At 40.8% G+C, this 27,133-nt stretch overlaps 7 protein-coding genes across 12 annotated transcripts; 6 read left to right on the top strand and 1 right to left on the bottom strand.

Annotated features, from left to right (window-relative positions):
- Positions 1–500: 500 nt before the first annotated feature.
- Positions 501–8,289, bottom strand: LOC108600512 (ubiquitin carboxyl-terminal hydrolase 32). 3 transcript variants are annotated; one of them, XM_017988151.2, is made up of 13 exons: positions 8,157–8,289; positions 7,819–8,095; positions 7,439–7,667; positions 6,529–7,370; positions 5,319–6,462; positions 4,951–5,256; positions 4,704–4,894; positions 2,808–3,484; positions 2,572–2,738; positions 2,338–2,513; positions 2,094–2,279; positions 1,554–2,027; positions 501–1,487 (listed from the first exon to the last, which is right to left on the bottom strand). In XM_017988151.2, exons 1-13 carry the CDS (start codon positions 8,258–8,260, stop codon positions 1,209–1,211), a joined length of 5,052 nt encoding a protein of 1,683 aa, XP_017843640.1. In that variant the 5' UTR covers positions 8,261–8,289; the 3' UTR covers positions 501–1,208. The 3 variants fall into 3 exon arrangements, with proteins under 3 accessions (XP_017843640.1, XP_017843639.1, XP_017843641.1); XM_017988150.2 differs by having other exon boundaries at positions 4,647–4,894; XM_017988152.2 differs by lacking the exons at positions 501–1,487; positions 1,554–2,027; positions 2,094–2,279; ... (1 more) ...; positions 2,572–2,738; positions 2,808–3,484 and adding an exon at positions 4,293–4,527 and having other exon boundaries at positions 4,647–4,894.
- A 2,127-nt stretch (positions 8,290–10,416) lies between these two features.
- On the top strand, positions 10,417–13,701 carry LOC108600972 (ras-related protein Rab-8A). 2 transcript variants are annotated; one of them, XM_017988833.2, is made up of 5 exons: positions 10,417–11,161; positions 12,056–12,116; positions 12,187–12,391; positions 12,578–12,718; positions 12,775–13,701. In XM_017988833.2, exons 1-5 carry the CDS (start codon positions 11,038–11,040, stop codon positions 12,865–12,867), a joined length of 624 nt encoding a protein of 207 aa, XP_017844322.2. In that variant the 5' UTR covers positions 10,417–11,037; the 3' UTR covers positions 12,868–13,701. The 2 variants fall into 2 exon arrangements, with proteins under 2 accessions (XP_017844322.2, XP_017844323.2); XM_017988834.2 differs by lacking the exon at positions 10,417–11,161 and adding an exon at positions 11,967–11,984.
- A 601-nt stretch (positions 13,702–14,302) lies between these two features.
- On the top strand, positions 14,303–17,163 carry LOC108598477 (neuronal membrane glycoprotein M6-a). Of its 2 annotated transcripts, XM_017985126.2 has the most exons (5): positions 14,303–14,656; positions 15,339–15,560; positions 15,853–16,012; positions 16,070–16,374; positions 16,429–17,163. In XM_017985126.2, the coding sequence occupies exons 1-5, from the start codon at positions 14,653–14,655 to the stop codon at positions 16,704–16,706; spliced, it is 969 nt and encodes a 322-aa protein (XP_017840615.1). In that variant the 5' UTR covers positions 14,303–14,652; the 3' UTR covers positions 16,707–17,163. The 2 variants fall into 2 exon arrangements, with proteins under 2 accessions (XP_017840615.1, XP_017840616.1); XM_017985127.2 differs by lacking the exon at positions 15,339–15,560 and having other exon boundaries at positions 16,429–17,160.
- A 209-nt stretch (positions 17,164–17,372) lies between these two features.
- Positions 17,373–18,901, top strand: LOC108598962 (lipoyl synthase, mitochondrial). The gene is made up of 5 exons (XM_017985733.2): positions 17,373–17,503; positions 17,570–17,902; positions 17,971–18,127; positions 18,183–18,240; positions 18,297–18,901. The coding sequence occupies exons 1-5, from the start codon at positions 17,453–17,455 to the stop codon at positions 18,796–18,798; spliced, it is 1,101 nt and encodes a 366-aa protein (XP_017841222.2). The 5' UTR covers positions 17,373–17,452; the 3' UTR covers positions 18,799–18,901.
- A 153-nt stretch (positions 18,902–19,054) lies between these two features.
- On the top strand, positions 19,055–23,568 carry LOC108600518 (WD repeat-containing protein 26 homolog). Of its 2 annotated transcripts, none has more exons than XM_017988163.2 (4): positions 19,055–19,250; positions 20,116–21,061; positions 21,117–22,069; positions 22,125–23,568. In XM_017988163.2, the coding sequence occupies exons 2-4, from the start codon at positions 20,579–20,581 to the stop codon at positions 22,603–22,605; spliced, it is 1,917 nt and encodes a 638-aa protein (XP_017843652.1). In that variant the 5' UTR covers positions 19,055–19,250; positions 20,116–20,578; the 3' UTR covers positions 22,606–23,568. The 2 variants fall into 2 exon arrangements, with proteins under 2 accessions (XP_017843652.1, XP_033149382.1); XM_033293491.1 differs by having other exon boundaries at positions 19,057–19,158.
- A 77-nt stretch (positions 23,569–23,645) lies between these two features.
- LOC108600519 (uncharacterized protein C7orf26 homolog) lies at positions 23,646–25,143 on the top strand. Its single transcript, XM_017988164.2, has 2 exons — positions 23,646–23,960; positions 24,019–25,143. Exons 1-2 carry the CDS (start codon positions 23,879–23,881, stop codon positions 25,041–25,043), a joined length of 1,107 nt encoding a protein of 368 aa, XP_017843653.2. The 5' UTR covers positions 23,646–23,878; the 3' UTR covers positions 25,044–25,143.
- Positions 25,144–25,375: 232 nt separating this feature from the next.
- Positions 25,376–26,975, top strand: LOC108598945 (dipeptidase 3). The gene is made up of 2 exons (XM_017985715.2): positions 25,376–26,474; positions 26,555–26,975. Exons 1-2 carry the CDS (start codon positions 25,465–25,467, stop codon positions 26,898–26,900), a joined length of 1,356 nt encoding a protein of 451 aa, XP_017841204.2. The 5' UTR covers positions 25,376–25,464; the 3' UTR covers positions 26,901–26,975.
- The last annotated feature ends 158 nt before the right edge of the window (positions 26,976–27,133 follow it).

Below are 27,133 nucleotides of genomic sequence, written 5' to 3' on the forward strand. Positions count from 1 at the left end.
GATACGAATACAAATACAAATACAAAATACAGTATAATTCTATTCCATTGCAAAAGAACAGTTGAAAGTGCGTTTTCTTTATCTTTATTTACATTGGAACAAACAGCAGCATTAGAGAAGAGAGTAATTATCAGAGAGCAAACTAAACTTGAATTCGTATTTGCTCATCCTGCATCCCACTCGCACTCTCTCTTGTTTTCTTGCTGTTAACTTCTGATCGCCTGGTATATGGCTGACAAAAATACTTGCCAGCACCTTATCTGTTTCTGTTTGGTGATGCCCAATTAAATTTTAGTTTCACCATTAAATTGATTTGCTAGTTAAGCTACAACGTATAGAGTTTAGATTCGAATAAAAAAAATCGAATTTATTTTCATTTCAAGCGATAGGTTTCCATTTTATTGATAACTTTCTTTTATTTATAGTGTATAAATTAATTAAGTTTTTATGTATATATCTGTATAATATATATATAATTTGTAAATATAAAATACATAATGAAGTCATTTGACAGGCGCAATACTTATTTTCAGAACCGATTCGGTGCCTCATCTATATATTGCCAACTTAATAAGGCGTGCAAGTATTTTTAGAAATTCGTTCAAAAACCCTTCCATATGAATATTGCTAAATTAATATCAAGCTAATTGCAGTTATTTACAAATATTACAAAATAAACTGAATCTGCACATAATATATAAACATAATTACAAGCGGGCTTTATCGGCCTAATACAGATTACAACAAACAAAACATGAGCTAAATTTATACAAGCTATTGCTATAAGTAGATTATGTATATATATATATAAAAAGCAAAAAAAAAAGAGAAAACAAATTTAACAAACAAGCTGATTGAGCTATGGTTTGGAATTACACAGAAACAATGTTCATATTTGTTAAGCATATTATATAAATGTAGTTGTATATAAAACAAAAAATCACATTGCCACGCTGATGTGCGAATGCTTATAACAATGCCCGCAAACTTAAACTAAAACGTTGTATGCAACTTAAATAACTAGAACAGCAAATTAGCTTAAAATAGTAAATAACAGAACAAAAAATAATCATAATAAACATATTCCACACTCGTACTCTTCTCTCACACACATACACACACACACACACACACACATGCACACAAATATAAGTAAGCGATTGAAGTGAAGCCCTCGATCATAGCCTTTGATTCCCAAGTTAATGCATTCAAGATATAGTGCACATCTTTTTAAGTTCACCCTCCGTTTCGTCGACTTCCAGCTGCATGGTGGAAGCATTTGGCAACGCACGTCCCTCAATGTTGGGCAGATAGGGCTCATAGTCCAGGCCCTGACGCTCATAGAACAGCAGATAGGCAGCGCTGGGATCAATGTTGGGCTTTTGTGATATTTCGCGACACGAGCTGTCGTTGTAACAATACCAGGAGCCAGTTGTGTTTGATGCATAGGATATATAGTGACCACCATTGAGCATGCCAGAGTGGGACTGCGCATAAAGAAAGAGGATTAGTACTGGAAACTGCCGCTGGAGCTGATCGAGTGAGATACTCACCACCACAGCGTATAGTTTGTATTTGGGATCAAACTCATCGGTATCATCTTTGAGCTTATGCTGATGATAATCCTCAAACTCGCCATCCACAATTGGCGTTTTGGTAAGACTGGTGGATATCAGACGTTGTCGCTTGGCCGCATTGCTCGATTTGCATTGCCGCAGGGCATTGCTAGCGGGTGCGACAGCGACTTGCGGTGTTTCCTGCTGCAGAGCGACAGTCAGCTGCTCGTTCGCCTCTGCAGGCGTCTTGTCACTGGCATCGACTTCATCCAGCTCGTTGACCACATCACTGGCGCTAGTGCTGCATGGCAAGCGTTGCAGCTCCAGCAGCTCTTTGTGCCTCAAAATAGTCTCCTGTGGCACAGATGCCAAGTACGGCGTGGGATCGAAATCGTCAAAGGGAAAATGCACCACCTTTTGTGACTTGACCCACTTGCCATTGACACAATTGAAGCGCTTCAAGTGCACAATCTGTCAAGCAAAGCAAACAAATGTTTAAGGTAGTTCAACTATTCAAGTTTGAGGCATACAACGCACCAAAATGGGTGGCAGCTTCCAGATTTGTAGCTTTTTGGTGGCTGGTTTTTTGCCCTTGCAGTGACTGCAGTGATACCACTGCTCCAGCTTCTCCTCGGAGGTAAAGGCGCGCAGGCAATGATTCAAATCGACGGGCTCCACTTGCTCACGCCGGCATATGGCAATTGTATCATGATCCACCCAAAGCTGAAATAGTAAACCATGAAAATACTTGATGGCATCAACTGCTCCGAAGCTAACTTACACGCTCCAAGGTGCTTTGGTAGCGTAAATGCAATGCTGTTGGATCCCAATCGATGGCAATGGTAAAGTCTTCAAAATATTTGGTGGTTGGCGTATACGATAGCGATGCGGTGTACTCTGGTGCACGCTTCGCCTCCAGATTTGGCAACGAGGGACATTTGACGCTCATTTGTGGCGCTGAAAGCAAAAGACAGTTTTGTATTGAGATCAAGGCATCAAGTTGCTCGCAACTCACTTGTAGCTGCATTGATCGGTGGCAGCGCGCCTTGCAGCACGTAGTCATTGTTGCAGCGTATTTCGCAGCCGCGGCAGAAACTTGACCAGGGGCAAATGGCGCAGGTGAGACCGTCCGCCTTGACGGCGCGCAATGTAAAAGGAAAATCATATCCCAGACTGTCATCGCTGCACAAAGAAAACAGAGAAAGCAAAGTGAGTTGGTGTTATGGATTATTTGAAGAGAAGAAGTCTCACCAGTCGGCAGCATGATTGGCTTGTTCGGTGGTTGCGGGCAGCGGACTCAGCAGCCGACTGACCTGCAGCCAGACGGCACAGTACAAATCCTTGTGGGTGCCACCCTCAGAGTTGGGAATAAGCAATGGCACACCAAACAGACTGGGCCGCGTTTTGTGGTAGGAGAGGAAATAGCTATCGTGCCTGGTGATCTTGCGATGCACGGCCACCAGGTATTTGCCCACCTTGTAGGGCTGTGAGGAGCGACGGGAGTAGACGCCGCTGCTGGTTTGATTACCGCTCGTGCTCTCTGGCTGCGATGTGGTTATCTGCTGATCTGGCTCTTCGCCCTCTTCTTCCTCCTCGCCCTCAGCCGCCAGCTCTTCCACCACATTGTCATCGTTATCGATGGTCGCCTGACGCTCCAGACTATGTGCGCCCAATGTGAGTGCGCTGCTCAGGCCACTGGAGTGTTTATTAGTTTGGCTATAACAGACGCCTTCCTCGCCAGCCAACTCTGCCACTGGCATGGGCTCGGTCAGCGAACTCTCCATGGAGTTCTCGCCAGAGTGATTTGTGTACGAGGCGGAGCTGGTGTTGCTCTCCGTATGCAGCAGTTTGGTAGAGGAAATGCGCTTCTGCTTAGCTGAATCGTCCATGAAATTGTTCTCCGGACTGCAGCTTAGTATTAAAGACTCCTGCGCCGAATCAAATAGACATTAGTAAATAAGTCTGTACATAGCTATGAATGTATGTGTAGTTAAGAGTGTGTGTGTGTGTGGGTGTTTGAAAGCTTTGAAAATTAACGTAACTACTCGCAAATAGGCAACTTTAGTAATTAAAAAACTAGGATAAACGCTCAAATACTACAAAAATCGTACACTTGAAATTATTGCGGGTGTTCAGAATTAGCTATGGAGTAACTAAATTAATAAACTTGTTAATTGAATAAACATTGTGGGGGTGTTGGCCGTGAGAATGAAAACTTTAAAGCAATTACAAGCTGTACGAGTTGAGAGTGATTCAAGCTATATATACATGTAATAATAAGAAGTATTTGGAAATTTATTAATTTTGATTAAAGACGGACATAGTTCGATCTTAAAGCTATAAGCATAGAATAGTGTCTGTTATACCATGAATCACCCATATATACAAATACAGCTGAACTGCCAAGTTATACCAAGGACTACTTTATACATTAGATGAGAGGAGACGAGAGATATAGAGATAGAGGGATGTTCAAAACGAAAAATATACACTCGTTATGGGAGCAACAATAATAAACAATATAAGAGCTATAAGTACAATGTTTAGCAGCAAATGCGTGAGTCTAAGTTTTGAAAAGCAATTTAATTTACAAAAGGAATTTGAATTATTAATAAATACGTGTATTAGTATTAAGAGAAATTACAATAAATTACAAGAGAGCGATGCCATTTTCAACAGTTGTGCGATTACGAAATAATACTTGGAACAATAACAAGTTAGGAGGGCGTGGGGCGTGACCAAAGGGGCGTTGGTGTGTAGGGTGTAACGATGGCAACTGTGGCCCACAAACCAAAACAAATTTGAATGGAAACGGCAACTGTTTATTTAACATAACGGTATTTAATATTTAGATTTCAGACGAGGGCGGAATTCTCTGCAACTTGTGCAAAATTTTCTTTGTACTTTTACTTTTCTTTTTTGGCTTTTTATGCTTTAGTTACGGGAGGGTCATCGCTGGAGCGAGTTTATCCTAGACAAATGAAATGGAATTTTTCGTAAAGATTTATTTGCGAGCTCAAAATGAGACCCAGAGGATAGAATATCTAGGATATTAAATACGTGTATGTTAATATAGATTAGAAGCCATACCTTGAAGCAAAAAAGACTGTGGGGCATGCACTCTCTCTTTCCAAAGCACCGGCTTACCTTTCCGGCATCATCTGTCGGCAATTCGTGCACTTGACCCTGTCCCTGGCTATTGTACTTGGTCAACTCGGCTTCAACATCCTGGCCATCGCTCAAATGGCCATTGCAGAGCGCACGCGATAAGCTCGCGGTGCGATTGGAAGTCTGCAGCGTGCTCAGCGATGAGAGCGAATCCTGTGCCGTTATCAAGGCTAAAGGTAAAAACAGATTAACAAAGAAGTTCACTTCTAGGAGATGGAAGTCGTACCAGAGCTGCGCTGTATGTCCTTGAGCCCCTGCTCAATGTGCATGCTCAACGCTGAGTTCGAACGCGTGCGTGCGCCACTTTGCTCCGGCAACTGATAGACATGGAGCTCTTTGGCGCTTTGGGTGCGCAGCTTCTCATCATCGGCCAGCACCTGGCGTATCTGTGAGTTCCACAGCTCGCAGATAAGCATTAAGCTCGGCTGCAGTCCGCAAAGTGTGGCCAGCTTATGCTTAAGATCCGTATACTTGCACTCCGAGTTCAAACGCAGACCATATTTGATGGGCACGCTGCCATCCAAGAGGATTACTGCCAGTATAAAAAGGGTATAAGTCAGTTGAAGTTGTCTACAAATGGGTACAGCTACTTACCTAACACCTCCAGGTACACATAGTTCTCCACGGGCAGCGGCAAGCTGAGCAGGCTGAAGGGATCAAAGCGAACAGACTCGTGACCGCAGGCCAGACAGCTCACCTTGGACTTCAGCTGGCCATAGAATAGATCTATAATGATGGACTGATTGCGTGCATGATGTTGTGACCAGGCCTCGGCGGCTACTATCTTATCGGGTCGCCCATTCGAGTCCTTTAGCTCGCTGTAGGGCTTCTCTGTAACGCGATTGAGGTCTTCATGCAGCGCGTCCAGCAGCCACTCCAGCAGCTCCTGCGAGTCATGCTGTCCACCACCGGCAAACTGCGGTGCATGCTTGTTGACACAGAAGCGGAGCTTGAGCGGCGCCACGGAGCGCGTTGTGGCCGTCCAGATCTCCTTGAGCAGCTCAGCATAGCGCATGGCCAGCTGACCGCGCGTGCCAAGTTTGTTGGCCGTGTTCAGCTCAAAGCGATGCATCTGACGATGGAAATACTGCGCCAGGGGCTGCGTATTGAAGAGCACCTGGAGTGCGGCATTCATGAAGCAGGTGTTTCCCAGATTGTGCAGACCCGTAGCACCAGGTGCATGCACGGACATAATGGAGCTGCGCGTTAGACGTCGTCGATCGTTGCTGTTGGCGCCCACTTGACCGCTTTGAGCGCTGGCCAACGAGCCAAGCTCTTCGGGCCAGGTGAGATCCTTGTTCCGTATCTCCAGCAGCAGCTGATCGTTGTCGCGTATCAACAGCTCTTTCAGGCACATGGCATCCTCCTCCAGCAATATGGCACTGTTATCCAGCGTGGCACTTGACGATGGCACATGCCACAGTCTAATATCTTCCGGCTTCAGACGCAACTGCTCGCACAGAAACTCGCCCACCTGACGCACCGTGGCCAGTCGACTAAAGGCCGCAGTGTAGGCCAGGTAACGCTTTGGTGGCTGCAGCACACTGCTAGCAGCAATGGCCGCATAGCCGCCACCAGAGGCCAGCACACCGTATCCACCGCTTCCTGTGGAGCTCCAGCTGTTGAACTGATTGCTGCCGCCTGCAGCGTTGGATGTTGTCTGCGCTTGGTGCAGCAGTATGCGCAGATATAGTGGATAGAGCTCCAGTTCGACCTCCGAGTTGGGCGGTTGTATCACCTGCAAAGTACATGGAGCAACTTTAATGCTGGGCTGGCGCTATGTGCTGTGGCTAAGGCCTCTTACCTGACGTGGCAGCGGAAGATTGTCGCCGTACCAACGATTAAGCGCTTTCCACAGCGACTTGGGCACCAGTTCAAAGTCGTGACTCTGCACGAGCGGCGTGTCACGTTTCAAGTGGCCCCCCTCACCAGTCAGCGTGCGTATATTTCGTTGCGTATTGACGGTTATCAGATTGCTATTGTCTATGGGTCCAGGACGCAGCTGCCCGCAATGACGGCCAGCGGATATGCCACTGCTGCCAGAGTTTGAAGCCGAGCCCAGGGAGTAGCTATCATGCTGCTCCAGACTGTGTGTATTGAAACTTTCGTCGCAGACAAGCGCCTCATCCACAGCGCTGCGTTGACTCGCAGTGCGTTTACAGTACTCACAGGTATGCGCCGTGTGCTGGGTGTACTGCATCCAGTTGAGCCACCAGTCGCGTGAAATAAGATACCAGAATTGTCCAACGCGGTACGGACGTCGTTCCTCACGCTGCAGCCAACCACGCACAATATCGTACTCCATGTGCTTGCATTGCGGCCATAGACCAAAGACAATGTGACACAGCTCAAAGATGAGGTCCAGCAACGGTTGCATCAAGCGCAAGCTGCACTGCACATTCCAAAGCATGAAGTCCTCCGCCGTCAGTGAGACATTATCGCGCGTCAAGGCGCTGGGCAAACCATCGCAGCTCTTCCGCTGCGCAAACTCCAGCAAATCGCTGATGACATGCTGCTTGGTTAGTTCTCTATATTGTTGCGTATCGCGATTCTCTTTGGCCACAAACAGTAACACATTAATCATCTGTAAGGTCTCCTCATGGCTCAGCACCCCATCACGGTCCACATCGAAAATCTTAAAGCAAACTTTTCAAAAAGAACCAATTTAGTTAAGCAGAGATGTTTTTTTATTTTTTTTTTGTGTCGCAACTTACAGCGCGTGCGTTCTACTCCGGGTCCACGACAGGCAGCGCTGACGCCGCAGCAAAGTTCCTTGAAGTCGATGTGGCCATCGCGATTCTCATCAAAGGCATTGAAGAGACCGGCGAGCGCATTTTTTGGTATGGGCGGGCTTATAAGAGGACCCAGAAACTGTAAATCGATTTGGCCATTCTGCGAGGTGTTTTTCAGACGCCAGAACTCCTTCTCTAAATCGCCAATGTCCTGTTGAAAGAGTAAACATTTAAGCAAGCGTACATCTAATTCAGTCGCGACGTTACGCAGAACAGGAGCCTAAAACAACGTCTTAAAAGCAACTCAAGCGTCAACACCCACCCCTAATCTCCACACACGACAACCAATACTATGGAATAACCTTTTCCTCTAGATGTGTAACACCGGCTAGACTTTGATAGAAGGTGGGTGTCTCCAGCTCCGAGGTGAGGCTGACACAATTGTCAGCTAGCAGCCAATTGGACAGCACAGTGGCATTGCGATGTTTAGTTACCCAGTCCTGAAACTGCTCGAAATTGGCGCGTTCGCTTTGGGCAAAGAGCGAGACGCTTTCGAAGGGTGCCAAGTTCACATTGCGCACATAGTCCGATTTATTAATATAGGTGCCCGCATCATTGCAGTACAAGTTCCAGAGAAATCTATAAAAAATAGTCAAACGATGCATAAAAATATTAACTCAAGGCTTTGTTAACTACTTACTTGGTTTTCTCTTCCTGTGTTCCGCGTGTAATGAGCACTAAGCCACATAGCAGATCCTTGAAGGAGATACCGCGCTGGGTGCCACCACAGGCGGCATAGAGCATATCCGTTATTTTAGGCGGCACACCCTCGCAGAGCACATCCTGCTGGAATGCATTGCGACTGAGATAGAGACGGCCCACGCCGGCCGACTTTTTGAAAGCATCTTTGAGGCGCCGCAGCTCCACATCGCTAACTGTTAAAGATCAATTTTTTAAGTATTTTTAGCAAATAAACTTGACATGGATTCAGTTACGCTCTGCATATTATGTAAGTCGTATTATAATCTTTGGAGTGCCGCTCTAGATTACATTTATATTTATACTTTTAATTTAATCTGCTGCCAATTCATATTTTAGCTAACAGCTACACTGCAAAAAATATTGTTCAGTAGATATGTAAGTGTGAGTTAAATAATTTGAATGTTGCTGACTCATTTGACGAAAAATCACCAGTGCAATTGCCAATCTCACAGACACTTGTATGTATGTATGGGTTTTTTTTTTTTTTTCGCATTACACGCGTAATCAATTAAAAGTCAGAATAAAATCAATCTGTTTAATGGCGCTGTTGTGGGGTTCATGTGTGCCGGCCGCATTTCCAGCTCCAGGTTAAGCATAACAGCGATTTTTAATCACAAATTGAGTGTGAAAAGGCAAGGCAGATTAATTGCGATTGCGTTGGCAAAGAAATATTATTATTATTTACATTATGCGACGTCACGCGACAACAAAATGAAAATAACAATGGAATTTCATTGCTGAGATTTGTTTGTTATTGTTTTAACTGCTGGATTGACAGAATTTTCGTGCATTTGCATTTGACATTGATGTGTGGGCTAGGGGGGGAGTTCTGGCGCTGCTTGTGGTAAGCAGGTGTGTAGACATTCACACAACTACTTAAACAAGTACTCTCATACATGCTATGCATAGTATGTGTTATCAGCAACATTCGTTTTCTTTAGCTTTGTGGTCCATAAAAAAAGAACAACAATACCGACAGCAATGTGAGTCGATCATAAACAAAAAGAGTACAGAACCAATATACAGCAACAAATCAAACGGCACACAAAACAAACAGCAGCAACAACAAAGTCAACACAGGCGTCATTGAAAGCACATGAGAAACAATAACTATGACTACTACTACTGCAGCTATTAACTTTTTTCTCTGCAATTGCATGTGTTTTGCAGTTGCTTTGTGTCTGAGCGCTGACCACTTGCTCCCGCTCCCCTAAGGCCAACCCACCACAAATTAAATAGCTGTGCTTTTCTATTGTGACGTCACGGTGGCGACGACGCAAATACTAATACTCAAACACACCATTGAAATTTGCAAACACTCGCACACAAAGAAAGCAAACTTATTTAATATGTCTAAAATGTAAAGTATCAACTCTTATAAACTTAAAAAATAACATCATAAGAATGTAGGAATTAAAATAGAAAACAACAACAGAATCGATAAAGCGCAAATTACACCTGTGTTGGTGCATTTGGAGCCTATAATACTGTTGTTGTATTCTTCATCTAGATCCTGTCAATAGTGTGTATGACCCAATTTAGATTTGAATCTAAGCTTATTGTCAGTCAACGGTTCTACTTACCACGTTTGACTGCATCCTCGTAACTGATGCATGCATGTTTGGATTCCTTCGTACCCATAATCGTCTTGTGACTTCACTTCTCACATTTGTTTAAACTATTTGTTGCCGTTGGCGGGCCTTGAGTATAAATCACAGACACAGAGTCATATATGTATGCAAAAGCAAGTTTTATATAATTTATTTTTAAATAAGCTTTGTTTTTTTGTCACACTTTCATTGCTTTTTACTTTTAAAACATCTGTTGGCTAGTTAGTTTCTGTCAGTGTTGCTTAAGCAGACAAATGATGCCAGGGATGCGTACGCAAGTAACTAAGAAGTGCTGGACAATTTAATGAATATATGACAAGTATCGATACTCTGATCATTGGATGCCTCCCAGTGAATTTCAATTTCAATTGTAAACTTGCAAATGTATTTTAAAGATTGTCCCTCTCCATAGAATAATTCAGTAGAATTTACTAGACAAAAATTTGCAAAACATGTCGTTTGAAATTGGCGCTTTTTATTGCCAGCTGTTTCTTGAGAATTCAACAGCTGTGCGATAGTTTTCAGACAACGTTTTCGCGCACCTAAGGCCATTAATATTATGACTAGCCTCATTTTACAATACTGCAACAAGTATATCGAAAATCGAGAAAATGTACTACGGGCGTAATTAGAAAGCAATAATTAAGCGTAATTTTTACGTGTAGTCAACAACAACACAACACAAAAGTGCAAGTGCACAACGTACACAACGTGAACATCAACGCGCGGCTAGCTTCTGTAACAATTGAAAGTGATTTAAACTACGTCGCCATTTTTTTGACAGACTCAAAATCGACACATACAAAAGACAACCAGAGCTAAAGCAAGAGAGCTCAAGAAAAAAGCTTGCGTGTAAATGTTTGTGTCTGTGACTGTGTGTGTGGTTACGTCTATGAATTTTTTATACAAAATCCAATAGCCCAAACTTATGTACTCTCATTTATATATAAAGAGTGATACCCGCAGTAACTTAATCACCGACATTAGGCATTAACATAAGTGTGTAGTGTGTAATATTAATCGAGAACCACCGCCATCGCCATACAAACGAAGCAGCGCAGCAGTTATCGACGTGGAAGATAACGCCAAAAGAAGGAAACAACCGCCGCGGTTAGAGAGAGCTGCGGGGAAATCATTTTTTGTTTAACAAATATTCTGGCACAAGCTGAAGCACAACTGTGATTTAACACTAAAAAACAACAAAATACAATGGCCAAAACGTACGATTATCTGTTCAAACTATTGTTGATCGGCGACTCTGGTGTTGGCAAGACTTGCATATTGTTTCGTTTCTCAGAAGATGCGTTCAATACAACATTTATATCCACAATAGGTGAGTTGCGCATTATCCTTGTCGAGCTACGCAAATCAGCAGGCGATCAATAGCAGAAACAACAACAAGCCCTCGGCCAAACATTTCAAAGTGCATACATCATCAGCATCAGTCACAGCTACAGTCGACAGCAATCAACAACAATTTCTCTCTCTTTCTCCCTTGCTTTGTCGCTCGCGTTCTGTACAAATTTTTAATTAATTATGACGCCGCGCCACTGGTATCGCATACACGCACACGCATACGAATACTTTGTATGCTCTCAATCTCGCTTCTTGGCTCAGCTGTGAGCAGCGTCACACACCCGCACATCATGACTCACTTGAAGTTCTCTCTTTCTCTTGGCATTCATCATAACTATCGTAGTAGTTGCTCTGCAGACGAGGACGCAGCTGAAAGGGAAAATGTTCTAGTGGGGGGAAAACAGCAAGAAAGGAAGTGACCATACAAAGATGTTGATAAAAGAAAGCTGATTGTTTTAACTGTAAGCTGAGATTGGGGAAAGTATTTTGTTGCAGAATCTCAATGCATTGTCCCATCCGTAGCATTGACACAACTTTGTTTTGTATATGAAAACAAACAGACAGACACATATGTACATATATGTATACTGATGTACATACATACTATATAGAGCACCACGAGCTCGGCAGTTTGTCTATTTTTGAATTTGGCACATTTGCATGCACTAATTCAAATTTGGGTTATTTACTTAACGGCAACAAATTGTTCTATCAATTGCGTATTTTCTGCTCCGTCCTCTATCTTTCCCACTTGAGACTGTGAGCTGTTTTATAAGATTAACCGCAAGATTGTTCTTGAGGTTGTCTTAGTTACTTTTATTGTTTTTCACATACATACTTATACATGCCTCTCTTTTGCATCTATTTGCAGGCATTGATTTTAAAATTAGAACAATTGAGTTGGATAACAAGAAAATTAAGCTGCAAATATGGTAAGTTTTGAAAATCGCATTAATATTATGATTTATATTTATATTATATTTGAACTCTGATTTATTTTAGGGATACTGCCGGCCAGGAACGTTTTCGAACAATCACCACGGCATATTACAGAGGTGCTATGGGCATTATGCTGGTCTATGATATAACGCAGGAGAAATCGTTTGAAAATATTAAAAATTGGATACGAAATATTGAAGAGAATGCTGCCGCCGATGTGGAGAAAATGCTGCTGGGCAACAAATGTGAACTGAATGATAAGCGACAGGTAAGCATTCAAACTTTATTTAAAATGGTAATTCTAAAGTTAAGCAATCTATAAGATCAAAAGATCAGTAGAGTAACATATAATTTATAAGCTTCCTGATGCATGCCGTGATTAAATTTAAATATCAATTGCATATTAGGTATTATCCACACGCAAGGGCTATTTAACAAAACTGTATTATTTTAGGTTTCAAAGGAGCGCGGAGAGCAGTTGGCAATTGAATATGGCATCAAATTTATGGAAACGTCAGCCAAAGCCAGCATCAATGTGGAAGAGGCCTTCCTCACCCTTGCCAGTGATATCAAAGCGAAAACAGAAAAGCGCATGGTAAAATATTAATTGATTAATTGTGTGAAGTTTTTTAATGACGATGTGCGTTTCAGGAGGCGAACAATCCACCCAAGGGTGGACATCAGCTGAAATTAACGGAGAGTCGAACAAAGGACAGTTGGTTATCAAGATGCAGTCTGCTTTGACGTGGCAATGTGCGTGTGGCACTGATGCGGCATGGTGGTAATAATTATGATAATGTATGTGGTAGTAGTTATCTTAACTCTTGTTAAGTATCCCAACAAGACGAATAGCAGACAGCAATGTAATAAACAAGACAACAGCAAGCAAAACTTCTCTGATTATGCAAGTTCAATAAATATAATAATAATATGGAATATGGAATATGCATAATTTACAATATTCATTACAAAATTTAACGAGAGTATTATGTATGCAGTTTGAATACCAACTACAAGTCAGTAAGCCCACCCGACCGATCCCCTCCTGCTCTGCTCTGCCCTAATGATGATCGAAACTCTATTTTATTTACTGCTCAGCGCTTCATGCAATTTTCGTTAAAGTATATAATTTGTGATTTAAAATTCGCGGTCGCAGTCAATGGTTGTTTCCCATTCGTATAAATTAAAATAAATTGTATCGATTACAATAAATTATATTATTTTTTGTTTGCTGTTGTTTGCTCATCTAATGTATTCTGACTGAATGTTTCGATTCAAAATTCCTTTCACTTAGTTTTGCACAATCCAAGACAAGGCTCGAAGCTCAGTTGCGGGACACGCAGTTAAGACGCACAAATATTACATTATTCATAGTTGCGGGTGCTTCTAACCAAGCTCGCACTTACAGATTCACACACACACATCCACATATATACTACACACACATTCAGACTCAATGTCAATAATAAATACATGGATTATAATAATGTAATGTAATAATTGCGTGAGTAGAAAAAGCGTATAAATAATTATATTAAAATAACAAGAAATGCAGAGCAGTAAAGAATAAATATATAAACGAGAAATACATATTGTGAAGTTAATTAATAAACTAAATCTTAATGCATATTTGATATTAATTAATTATGTATGTAATGTACTTGTAATATTAATTATTAAACGTATACAATTTTATAAAAATAAATCATGTGCTAGAAAAACAAATTGGAAACGTCTCAGCAATAATTTTTTGTCAATTTCTCAATCCCTTTTGATTTCGCTAAGTTCACAGATTGAAAGCTCTACTTTTGGAAATTTTAACCAAATGGGCAATTGTTTTGCTACATTTCTGATTTGAAAGTGTTTGCTACGTATAACAATTTTACGAAAGCCAAATTACAACATATTCTTTGGTTGTTGATGAAGAGCAAAACCTTTAGTTGCTGATGTACAACACATCCTTTACAGAGCAACCTTTGATTGTTGGTAAATCGTTGCACCTTTAAATTAAATCCTAGCTTCGTTCGTGTTTTGATATTGTACCAAAACAAATTTCGAGTATTTTGTACTAAATTAAAGCATCGATACTCTTGCAGCAACATATCGATATAAAACATAAAGCTGTCTCTGCACGATGCCATCTCTAACACACATATACATAATAAGTTTGTGTATTTCTCAGCTCAAAACAGTTTGATTTTGGTTTGTTTGATTTTATTCGCGAGCTTTAAAGTACAAGAATTCAATGAGTTGTGAAGTAAAGTTATAACAGCACGCAAGTTTAGTCATTTATCAAATATAAGTTGCTACGCACAAAGAAAAACATATATTTTAACTTTTGGCTGGTGTGAATTTGCTATTCGATTGTCTGTCCCATAAGCTTAAAACTGGTTTGAGTTTACATACACACGTACTAGATACTTAATAGTATGTTCAGCCACATGTAAACATAGTAACTGTAACAAAGCTGTAACGCTATTTATATGATTTTCTCTATCGACATTTGCAACCAAAGATTGAAAAAACAAAATGCGTAAGTGTTAAATATATTTTTTTGGGATAAAATGTTAAGTTGTTTATTAAACTACATATATATAAACATAAACTAAATGTTTGCTTAAAATTAAACAATTTATTGCATGCATATAAGCATTTTTATATATATAATAAATAATCTACTTGTACTTTTGCATAAATTATGATCAGTGCGGAATTACATATTTATAAGTATTTGACCGTTGATTGCGACCCGAACCTAATTGTAGTAGCTTACAAATGGATGACCCTTCACAATTAACAACTTAAATTGACTGCAGTCAGCTTATTTTAAAATCAAAAGAGCAGCTATCCAAATGCTCTCACTGAAATATTGAGAGACAAAAGAGAGACACACACATTGATAAGGCGTGTGCAAGATAAGCTCGGGCTTGCTCTCTGTGTTCTCTGTTCTTAGTTCTCGTAAGCAAACAAACTGGCTTTCAATTTTATCCGCACCTCATCACCTCTCACCAACAACAAACGATAATTTTTTGAGCGAGAAGAGTTCACTAGATACATACAAGCACACTGACAAGTTGGAGCATTAAGAGAGTGGCTTCTATATACATGAGTGATTCACTTTTGTGTTGAGTTCACGCGCGTCAAGAGCTTAAAATTTTTAGTATTTATAGAAAAAGAAAATATTAAAAAGAAAATACATATTTTATTATCCAAAGAACAAGCCCTCGATCTAATAGACAAAATGCCTGGGAAAGGCAATAACTATAATCGGGAGCGCGCCCGAGATCCACGAGAGGAAATACTGCTTGAAACGAATTTCGAAGATGACGGAGGTGTGCTAACACGCGCCTACAACAATAATCCGTACCATAATCGACGTCATAGTGCTTACCAATCGGAGCACTCCTTGGACAGGTACACAGAACGCGGTGGTGAAGGTAGGACGACGATGTGAAAAAATGGAGAACAGCACATACTGTATAATTGTTTGCTGCACAATTGCTTCATATTTTGTTCACACACACTCTCATACGGATACGATAATCACAGTTAATTTTGCTTGTCTTATCTTTGAGCATAGTTATGTACAATGAACATACATATGTATATGTAATAATGTATATGTAATTCACCTTCGCCTCTTGTAATGCAAAATTCATAGTCAAAACTTTGCGGAGAATTTGAAAAAAATTGTTATATATTTTCATTGATTGATTATTATTGTTTTAGCGGACTGTTGTCAATCATGTATGGCGCGTATTCCCTACGCAACGCTAATAGCAACACTTATGTGTCTGCTGGGTGTGGGAATATTCTGTGGTACCATGTACAGAGGCGCCTCTCTCACGGTTATAATGATGGATCAAGTGTTTCACCTGCGTCTTATATGGTATGTCTAATCAAAAGCCTTTAAAATCACATACTTTATTTTCAATTTCTTATACAGGATTGAAGCAGTTCAGATGATATTTGTCATAATTGCCGCTGGTATGGCAGCTCTTGGGTTTATGATTCTATTTGTGGGCTTTTTGGCCACTGGAGCTACACGCTATAAGGTTTATCGGGCATGGCGCTCCCGTGTAGGTGGACGCATCTCTTGTGCAGTTCTTATGGGCATTACTTATTTGCTAAACTTTGTGTGGACACTTATTCTATGCTTCCTCGTTATTGTAACATTTATATATACCATGTTCTGGAATATGTGCTCGAGCGTAGAGCAGTCCCAAAGTTGCATTGACTTGACTCAATTCCGTAAGTTATATACAACATTCCTATTTTACTTTTCTATCTAAAACATATTTACAGATTTCATGTTTCCACCAAACACCAAGCTTGAGGATATGAAAGTTTGTGAAAAATATGAGCAAAAAGCATTCTGCAAGGATGGTGTTGAGAACGCAGAGGTCATGTTTATTTTGGCCACACTATCTACGCTTTTGGTCATACTTAGCCTTGTACATTATCTGATGTGTCTTTCTGCTAACTATGCACATATTCGTGATCACGAAAAGTTTCAGGAGCTGCAGGAAATACAAAACTTGAATGAGCTAGAATATAGCGCAACTTCAAAGGATCGTTTCTAGGACTGGATGAAAAACATTCAATCACCAATTAGGCATAAAGAAGCCAAACGACACCGAAATGCAACGATATCAATGCTTACTGTTAAGCTTTTATTTTCAACCCTAAGATTAAGTTTATGCTAACCTTTTTAAAATATTCACTTAGTTAAATTATTGTTTTGATACATTTCCACTAGATTTAGGCCAGCTGCCATTTATATAAACTTCAGTCTGACAGAGGCACTAAAGTATCGCACAACAGTAACAATTATGTACATGTATGTTATATGATTGCTTCTGAAAGCTTCTAAAATTAATGGAGCTAAGAGTTGGCATTTGCAAAGAGTATGCAGTTTCCCCAAATGTCAACATGCAACACATATTCTCCGTCCAAAAACTTTTTTGAGTTATATCGCCGATATCTTTTTATTTTCATTGGTTTCTTTTGTCTATTTTAACTATAATTGTATAACATAAGCAATATCATGAAAACATTTATACACATTTATATATACATACTTGCTTCGTATTTTCGTGCTTACATATGTATATACTTACATACATAAATAAAGAATTTTGACTATTTACAGTAGTTGAGTTCTTTGCTATACATTTAAAAACTACAAACTTGTTATAACTCTAATCGATAGGCACAATATGTATCGGTGATGGCATGAAAAGTCATCGATTGCTAAACAGCTGGTCTTGTATTTCATAAGCATTAATAAACAATTGATAAGCTCTTGTTAAGTTTTCCAGTTAGAACAATGCTGCGAAATCTTAAGCTTCCCTTAGATACTCAACGTGCTATCATTGTGGTAAGCTTTACCCAAATTTGGAGTTACATTTTTTATTACGTTGATGTATAAGGACTTATTTTGTAGCGTGCAGCATCGACGCGCACGGAAAAACTTGAAGAGATTCGTGAACGACTATCAAAGGGGCCAAATTTTCAAGATTTTGTACAAAATCCGGAGAATGTTAAAGATGAATGGGAAGATTACGATGGCAAGTTGCGTCGTGCTAAGGGAGAAACCGAACAATTGCGTCTTCCACCTTGGCTAAAGACTACAATACCTATGGGCAAGAATTATGCTAAGATAAAGTCGCAGCTACGAGATCTTAAACTGTCGACTGTGTGCGAGGAGGCAAGATGTCCCAATATCGGCGAGTGCTGGGGTGGTGGCGAGCATGGCACTCAAACAGCAACAATTATGGTAAAATCCCCTTTAACCTGCCTGCTGATAAGCTTAGAGCTAAGTTTAAGTTTTTATTTTGATAACAGCTCATGGGAGACACTTGTACTCGCGGCTGTCGTTTTTGCTCAGTTAAAACAGCGCGTGCTCCACCACCGCTTGATGTTAATGAACCTGTTAATACCGCAAAGGCAATTTCGTCCTGGGGCTTAGATTATATAGTGTTGACGTCTGTGGATCGCGATGGTATGTTGCCTTAATATTTAACCAGTTTGTTATTTTATAAAATTGCCTTTTATAGATTTACCAGATGGTGGCTCCAAGCACATTGCAGAGACCGTCCGTGAGATAAAGGCACGGTAAGGAAGATGGCGTCACAGTAATAAAATTTGGATTAATCTTGCTTCCTTTTCAGTAACTCAAACATATTTGTCGAGTGTTTAGTGCCAGATTTTCGTGGGAACTTAGAGTGTGTTAAAACTATTGCTAATAGTGGTCTCGATGTTTATGCGCACAATATTGAAACTGTAGAAAAGCTAACACCATATGTGAGGGATCGCCGTGCTCACTATAGGCAAACACTAACGGTGTTGGAGGAGGCGAAGCGTGTTAATCCTAATCTCATCACAAAGAGCTCCATAATGTTGGGATTAGGTGAAACTGATGAAGAAGTTGAACAAACCATGTTGGACCTTAGAAAAGCTGGTGTAGAGTGCCTTACTCTTGGCCAGTATATGCAGCCCACTAAGAAGCATCTTAAAGTTATTGAGTATGTGACACCCGAGAAGTTTAAGCACTGGGAGAATCGGGGTAATGAGCTTGGTTTTCTGTATACTGCTAGTGGGCCACTAGTTCGAAGCTCCTACAAAGCTGGAGAATTTTTCATTACGAGTATCTTAGCAAATCGTAAGAAGTAAAATACCTAATCTTAGATAATAAATTGTTTGTTATATGTGTAAAATTTGCTGTTAATTCTCATAGCTAGTGCGTGAGCAAAAAAAAAAATTCAAAAATAATACGCTTGCATACAATTTAAAAATTTATATCTTTCCGTTCTATAAAGTTTGCTCAGAAGTATCTAGCTAAATATTTTTGTTCTCCAACCCTGTTGGGACTTGATTGTACAGAATAGTCGTGTTTGTGGTGGTTTGTCGATAACAGTTTTCGATGACAGTTTTTGTTTTATCATTGTGTTATTAATTGAAAGTGCATTAAAACGTAGATAATAATATCACTAATGTAAAATAAGAACGTCAGCGTCTAAATACACGAATTAAGTACATACTAATGTATAAGCGAAGAACGTTAAGCAAGAAATGCAGAAATAAAAAAAGATAAGCTGTATACATATGCAGTTTGTTGTATTTATGTACGTGCATGTGTGTAATAAGTATATGTATGCAAGTGATGAAAGAGCTTGTGGGTGTGTGTGTGTGTATGTGCGTGTTACAAAGAGTTAACATTGAAGAGTAATCAATCTTTTAATTATTAGCTTTTGACGCTAGTGCTTGCGTTTTCAATGGCCTAGAATATGTTGGTTTTACATGGCTTATGTATTTCTATGCTTTCTTTATGCCACGACCATAGAAAGTGCCACAAAAAAGTGCGAGTGTATTAGTAGCAGTTTTGTTTCTTCTTTGTTTTTCTTGTTTTTGTAGCTGAACCTGTATTATAGGAAATGCATTTTCTACATGCATACATCTATAAAGCTGTGTATGTAGACACGCACACTTGTGTGTGTATAAGTAAATATGGGAAATGGTACATTACATTGTATTTTTATTATAATAGAGGCTTTCCCATTAGGACTAAGGGGCTTGTAAAGCACATTTAAAAATTATAATGTGGAAATAGAGCAAACACTTGAAAATTAAAACTTGACACGAGTCTACTGAAATGCAGATTACAGGAAGTTTATCAGTATATAATGACAATATACATACATATGTATGCACCTATATACTTTGGTCTTCATGCATTAACATGCAAATAACGAAAATAATCGCAAATTGCAACCCAATGCCCTTAGGTTCCATTGACTGAATGTTTTATCAATAAAATCAATCGTTCATAATGCAAAAATATAATAATGTAATATTATAAACACTTTGCACATGTATGAGCATACATATAAAGATACAATTTTGTTAAGTGCGTAAAATGCGATCTTGCTATATTTATCATTGTGTTCAGTCCAAAATTGTTTTTAATTTACGTCGTTTATATTTTCTTAGTCATATATTGGCGTCGGAGAGGAGTTAGCTGTTATCAAGGCTACCTATCGCTGTATACTACTGTTGGAGTGGCGGGCGTTTGATATAAACAAAATCCAACGGATAGGTATTGTGTCGGTGTTGACGAAGAATAGAGAAGAGTGGCTGCTTGTTGCCGTGTGGTTCACAAAAAGTACTCAAAATTGATAGAAAGAACAAAAAGGCTGCTGCAACTGGTGCCTCAGCCGGGGACCAGCCGCCGCGCAAAAAGGGACGTCGCTCAGGAGGATCCTCAACAGTTTCAGATTCGGTCGATACCAACGCAGCATCTACATCCAGAGCAGCTCAGCAGCTGTCCTTAACCACAACTGAAGAAAGAAGAAGAAAACGAACCTTAGACGCAAGCAACAATCAGCAACAGAACTCGTCCAGAAAGGACTGTAGCAATAGTAAAAGTAGTAGCAACAATTGCCCTGATCCTGTTATGAATATGCAGAATACAGCAGCCGCAACTGGCGCAGCAGCAGGCGCAGGCAGTTCAACTGTAGAGATGCCACCGACAAGCAATGATAATGTAGCTAACGAGGCAGGAAGTGCTAGCTCTGCAGCTGGGCCAACTGGAGATGAGACAGCTCAGTCATCCAGCAGCCATAGCAATAATACTACAAATGGTCACGATGTCAAACAAAATGGATTTGCAGGCAATAACAATGGCAGCAACAACATTTGCGCTGTGGATGGCGAGAACAATCGCGAGAGTAACAGCAGTTATAGTGGCATACACTTGGACAAATCAAATCAAGAGATAATACGTCTGATTGGCCAATATCTGCACGACGTGGGCTTGGAGAAGTCGGTAAAGACGCTCATGGGTGAATCCAATTGTTATTTGGAGCATCCATCAGCCACAAAGTTCAGGGAGCACGTGCTGGTGGGCGACTGGGTCAAGGCAGATGGTGATCTCAAGGTGAGTGCACTGCTGTTACAAAACATAATTTATAGAATATTTTATTTTAATATAGGATTTGGAAGCATTGATTGACAATGGCAAATCGTCAACCATAACCGAAATGAAATTTATACTGCTAGAGCAAAAGTACTTGGAGCATTTGGATGATGGCAATCCACTAGATGCACTCCATGTGCTCCGCAGTGAATTGACGCCACTGCAGCATAACATATCGCGTGTTCATCAGTTGTCCTCATATATGATGTGTTCTACTAACCACGATCTATATCAGCGCGCCAAGTGGGAGGGCAAGGGCATAACTTCGCGCGCGCATGTTATGGAACGTTTGCAGACGTTTATGCCGCCGTCGGTCATGATGTCGCCACGTCGCCTGCGTACACTTCTCCAACAAGCAGTGGAGCTGCAAAGCCAGAACTGCCCCTGCCACGATATGGCCTGGGAGACAAATCTGCAGAATGTTTCCCTGCTGACAGATCACTGCTGTACCACTGACGGCTTTCCCATGCAGACAATACAAGTGCTGACCGAACACTGCGATGAGGTCTGGTTCTGTAAGTTCTCGCCCGACGGCCTTAAGTTGGCCACGGGCAGCAAAGACTCTACTGTGATCATCTGGGATGTAGATCCATACAAGCTGACACTGAAGCATCGGCGTGTGCTTGAGGGCCAGTCACAGCTGAACGTTAGTTTCGTTAGCTGGAGTCCGGACTCCAAGCTCATTCTAGTGGGTGGCACTGAGGACTCGCATGAACTTTACATTTGGAACGTGGACGACGGCAAGCTCATCGTCAAGTTCTCGCAATCATTAGAAGATAGTTTGGCCTGCGGTGCCTTCAGTCGCGATGGCAATCATTTTGTCTGCGGAGGCCAAAAAGGTCAGCTCTATTTGTGTGATCTGAACGGCACTCTCGTTGACTCCTGGGAGGGGGTGCGTGTCAACAGCGTTGCCTTTAGGGCGGACAACAAAACAATATTAGCTGCCGATAATCACTATCGCATCAGAGGGTAAGTAGAGGGTTGAACTTTTAACTACACAGGTCTTAACCTTTCCTTCTTTCAGCTACAACTTTGACAACCCGCGTTCGGACTTTGATATACTGCGTGAGCCGCATCCAATTATGACATTTAGCATTAACTCAGCGGATCGCTTGGCTTTGTTGAATGTCTCTAACCAAGGACTGCATCTGTGGGACATTGAGGACAAGTGTTTGGTGCGTCGCTTCCAGGGCATACGCCAGAGCAATTTCGCTATACACTCTTGCTTTGGCGGCGTCAACGAGAGCTTTGTGGCTAGTGGCAGCGAAGACAAGGTTGTGTATATTTGGCATCTGAAGCGAGAGGAGCCCTTGGCCAAGTTAGCTGGTCACACCAAGACGGTTAACTGTGTGTCCTGGAATCCAGTATATCCGTCCCTACTTGCCAGCGCAAGCGACGACGCCACCGTGCGCATCTGGGGCCCAAAGCCCACGGGTAGCAGCGCAACGACAGAAAGCGACGACTGCTCCTCCAGCTCGTCATCGTCCTCTTGGAACATGACCTAAATCCACTGACCGCTTAACCCAATTTTCATTGTGTGGTGAATTTGATGCACTTAAGGGTTGCCACTTGCGACTTGGTTCACAATTCAAACGATTGCGTTTTTTTTTATTCGAAACTAAATTCAAATTTTAATGGCAAAAGCGTAAGCTCAAAATATTGATACTTGATAATTGTAGGATATGCATATGCAATAGTAGTTTTGCCACTACACGATTTTAAAGCTCGTCGAGCTGGACTTTTTGTCCGATAGCCTTTTGATGTCAAATCATTTTTTTGTCCTTTCATATTCACGTGCGTGTTTGTGACCCTCACTGGTGTGTTAAATCCACATGAATGATTCTGAATTAGCTGTAAGTGAAACTCCCAATGTCGATCTAAATGTGGTGCGCCTGTTTCTGCAAACTGAATATATTTGTTGCAGCGGCGGCGAAAACACTGGACTGCCATTACAATACAATGTGTATGAGCAGCATGACTTACAATTAGCATTAACTTACATAAGTACATTGACTTTGTCTCACATGTAATCGGACACAAACACTTGATTCGAGTAACTATGAATATTGTTCATCACTTTTCAAGTAATAGTATTTTTTTAAAGTTCTAAATATGCATACAAAAATATATTCATTCATATGTATTGTATATTGGCTTTAAGTTTTAATCAATTGTCTAGGTAATGCCAAACTAATTTGACGTATCGTACATACATACTTATTTTGCCATTTTTATTATTTTGTCTGGCTTTTTTGACAATTCGACATTTAACACTTACAAGCGTACAGTTTTAGTCAACCGATTATGCTGATACTCGTTAAAAAATGTTCTAATTTACTTTAAGCGAAAATATTTAGTTACTTCTTTCAATTAAGAACCTTGCAGCGTTCACTCATATTTAACCGTCTTTTGTTCAGACATTCACACATTGATGTTAACAAAGTTTAATTAAATTACTTTAATTGAAACAACCGGGGCTTATACCCCAAATTTTATTTCATAATCAATACATGCAATAAAGATAGCGTATATAAATTTACACAATAATTGAGAATTAAGTTATTACATTGGCTAATAACATGAAATAAATAAAGTTTCTTTCTGTCGTTAGTCAATGTAAACATTTTTGAATGTGCCGGGAATACTTTATACTTGATAATTATCGATATACATTAGAATCAAAAACTCGGTCAGCTGTTTTGCAAAGTTGGAAGAAGAAGAAATTCACGCCGTCGGAAAATATTTTGCTTTGAGGATTTTACGCATATTTTGTAAAATATGACTACCTTGGCTGATGGAAAAGTGAGTCTCAGGAAGCTGGAATATCCGAAATGTGCAGTAGAAGCGCTTTCCCGTTTAGGTTTGTAAAAATTCGTCGGCTCGCTGTACAGACCGTGTATTTATTATTTCTTTTTTAGAGGGCTTAATTGCAAGCCGAAATAAACAGAACTTGGTCATGCAGATGATTTCCGAGTTTATTTTTCTCGAGCGCTGCAAGGATGGGGAAGGGCGGAAAATGCAGCCTTTGGCTGTGATAAGTCAGATGAATATATATCAAGAGTTCCAGCTGATATTGGCGCTAATTGAGTACTTTTCGCGACCCGGCCGAGATGCCACAAGGAATGCTATATTCTTATCACTTTTTGGCAGCCATTTAACACCCCAACGCTCCAGACTGCTTTGTAGGCTGATCAGCACAGCTGTGTCTGGATCTGTTGCTCCACTGCTTTCTTCAGCTGGCACATGGATGCAACAAGTTGGTTGCAAGACACCTCCAAGTCTGGAGGTTGCACAGAATATAGTTAGCGATTTTATTGCCTTTTCCCGCAAAACTCCAGAACAATTAAAACAACTGCCTATGGTTGGTCCACACTTTGCGGCCAATTTTATGGTTGCCGTTGCGGATCTTTACATGAACGAGAAGCGTGCAGGTGTCTTAACTCCTCCACCCGACGCGTTATTGGATGCAATAACAGAGTGGACTACAGAAAATCCATTGTTATGTCAAGCCCCGCAACAACCGCTTGTGTTACCAGCTGGTGCCATTGCGATGCCATTTGCTACGCCATTAGCTGGCCTGTTACGCTGGGTGGTTCTAGCACCGTTGGTCTCAAATCGACCAACATATAGTCAGCTGCATTTATCATTATTACAAACGCTACTACACTTGGTTAACAGCGGTGAATCCACTCCCTTGCACTCTCAGGATCTGATGGAAATTGTAACATCATTGAGAAAATATTGCTCACGCCTCACTGAGGCGAAAGTGGCTCCAGAAGAGGATGAAGCTTATATAAAGTGCATGGAACGCTTTGCTCAAGCCGTGCAGATAGCTCTGGCCACTAACTGCATTACCAATCAGATTCAACTGTTTTGTGTTCTTGAAACATTGCCGCCACACACACTAATGGGAATTGTGCTAGCGACGCACAAGAAGCTATAGATGTAAATTGAAATTTTTGCGGATAAAATACATCAACAAGCTTGTACGTATTTCTTAAATATTTGTATGAAGTATTTGAAGTATTTTTAAAACGACAGAATAGGTAAATAAATATTTTAAGTTGTGAATTTTGAAAGTAAAATATTTGAAAACGATTAATTTATATAACCTTAATTATAAACAATAAATATTTTAAGATATAAATAAGAAACGGTTTCTTACTTCAACTGACTCAGCAGAGCTGCCAGACATTTGACGGAATATTTAAGGACGTGCAGTGCGCAGGACATTTGCGAGAGTTAGCGTAAAATCAATAAGGTGAAATTCTTGCACTGAGTCGCTTGGGAATTTTGCATTAAAACTGGATTTAATTAGTGAATTAGTTGATAGTGGACATCGCGTAAAATTTATAGATAATGCAATGAACTCTGTGCCAAATCGCGATTTTATGGAGGTGCATCCGCTGCATCAACACCAGCCGCATTGCAAGCAGCAGTGCTTTGTGTTCACAGAGATCGCAGATATCGAGCTGCCAGCTGAGATAACCAAGTTTGGCGGCGGTAGTGAGAAATTGCGTTGCTCAAATGGTGGCATTCCAGCCTACAACTGCAAGAAAGACAGTTGCAGCGAGTCTTCTGCCGAGCGCCCAGGACGTTCACGTGGGCGCAAAATTATTATTGGCGTATGCCTGGTTTTAGTATGTATTGCTATGGCAGGCGGAATCCCTTTGGCACTGCAGTTGCGTGCTTCATCGCTGCTGGAGGCTCGATTGGCATTCATTAGACGCTTGCTGACAGAGTCGCCGCTTATTGAGGGTTCTTGGAAGCCGCCAAGTGATATAAAGCTGAACAGTAGTGGCATGGCAGAAATACGCCAAAATCACATTGGCGCCGTGCTCTGGCCGATTACGGTGAATTGTGGCGCGCAGTTTTTGGATGCAGTGCAGCTGGCACTCGAAGGCATCGACCAGGCCAAGCGTATTACAGCTGCTACCACATCGATGCACATTGTCGAGTCGGCTGATGAGATGGAACAAGCACACATTAGAGGCGAGGTCGCTGTACTTATGGGCATTGGCGGCGGTCATGCACTGGGCACCAGTCTAGCCGTACTTCGCTCCATCTATTTGCTGGGTGCTCGTTTCGTCTCTGTGACTAGCTTGGAATGCACCACACCTTGGGCTGCTGCTGCCATACGTAGACGTGAATATCTGGTGGAGGAAAATGTAACCAATTCACTCAATGATTTTGGCAAGACTATGCTGTTTGAGATGAATCGCTTGGGCATGTTGGTGGAGATTTCACAGCTCAGTGAATCGGCAATGGTTATTGCCTTACGCACAGCCAAGGCGCCTGTATTGCTCATGAATGCTGCACCGCTATCCCTATGCAACAGTTCAAATGTAGCCTCAATTCCAGATCATGTACTCAGGTATGTTTCGTAGTTTTATTTTTATTTAAAATTAATGAAACTTTCATTTACTAACAAAAAGCTTTTTATATGCTTATTAGTTTGTTGCCTGAAAATGGTGGGGTTATCTTGCTGAACTTGGAACGCTGTGGTGAACGTCAGATCAGTGTACGTGAGGCTATACTGGCGATCAACTATGTAAGAAAGGTTGCGGGTGTGGATCATATTGGCCTGGGTGGGGCTCCAAAAAGCTATGCGCTTTTACTGGCTGAGTTGGCGCGCGATCGTGTGTGGGGCAACGCAGCTATAAAGAAACTGGTTGGTGGAAATGTCATGAGAATTTTACGTGAAATTGAGGCTTTAAAGAATCGATTGCCTTTATATGAAGAATGGATTCCACACGAAGCGATTGAAAGTAATTCATATTGCCGTTATCCAGAGACCTAAGATGTTCTTCCTTAAGTTTGTTGTGTTATTTTAGTGCTTTCATCATTCTTGATGTATATTCTACGCAATTTTCTGTCTACTGTTTTATTTAGATTAATTAAAAAATATATAAGTATATGAACATTAAAATAAAAGCTGTTTACATCTCTCTGTTCATTTTTTTTTTTTAGCTTTAGAAGCACATCTTTTATTATAAGTATACAATTATGCATTCACATAAGTACAGTAGAAGC

Source organism: Drosophila busckii, chromosome 3L (genome assembly GCF_011750605.1).
Source record: "Drosophila busckii strain San Diego stock center, stock number 13000-0081.31 chromosome 3L, ASM1175060v1, whole genome shotgun sequence".
Classification (NCBI taxonomy): Eukaryota; Metazoa; Arthropoda; class Insecta; order Diptera; family Drosophilidae; genus Drosophila; species Drosophila busckii.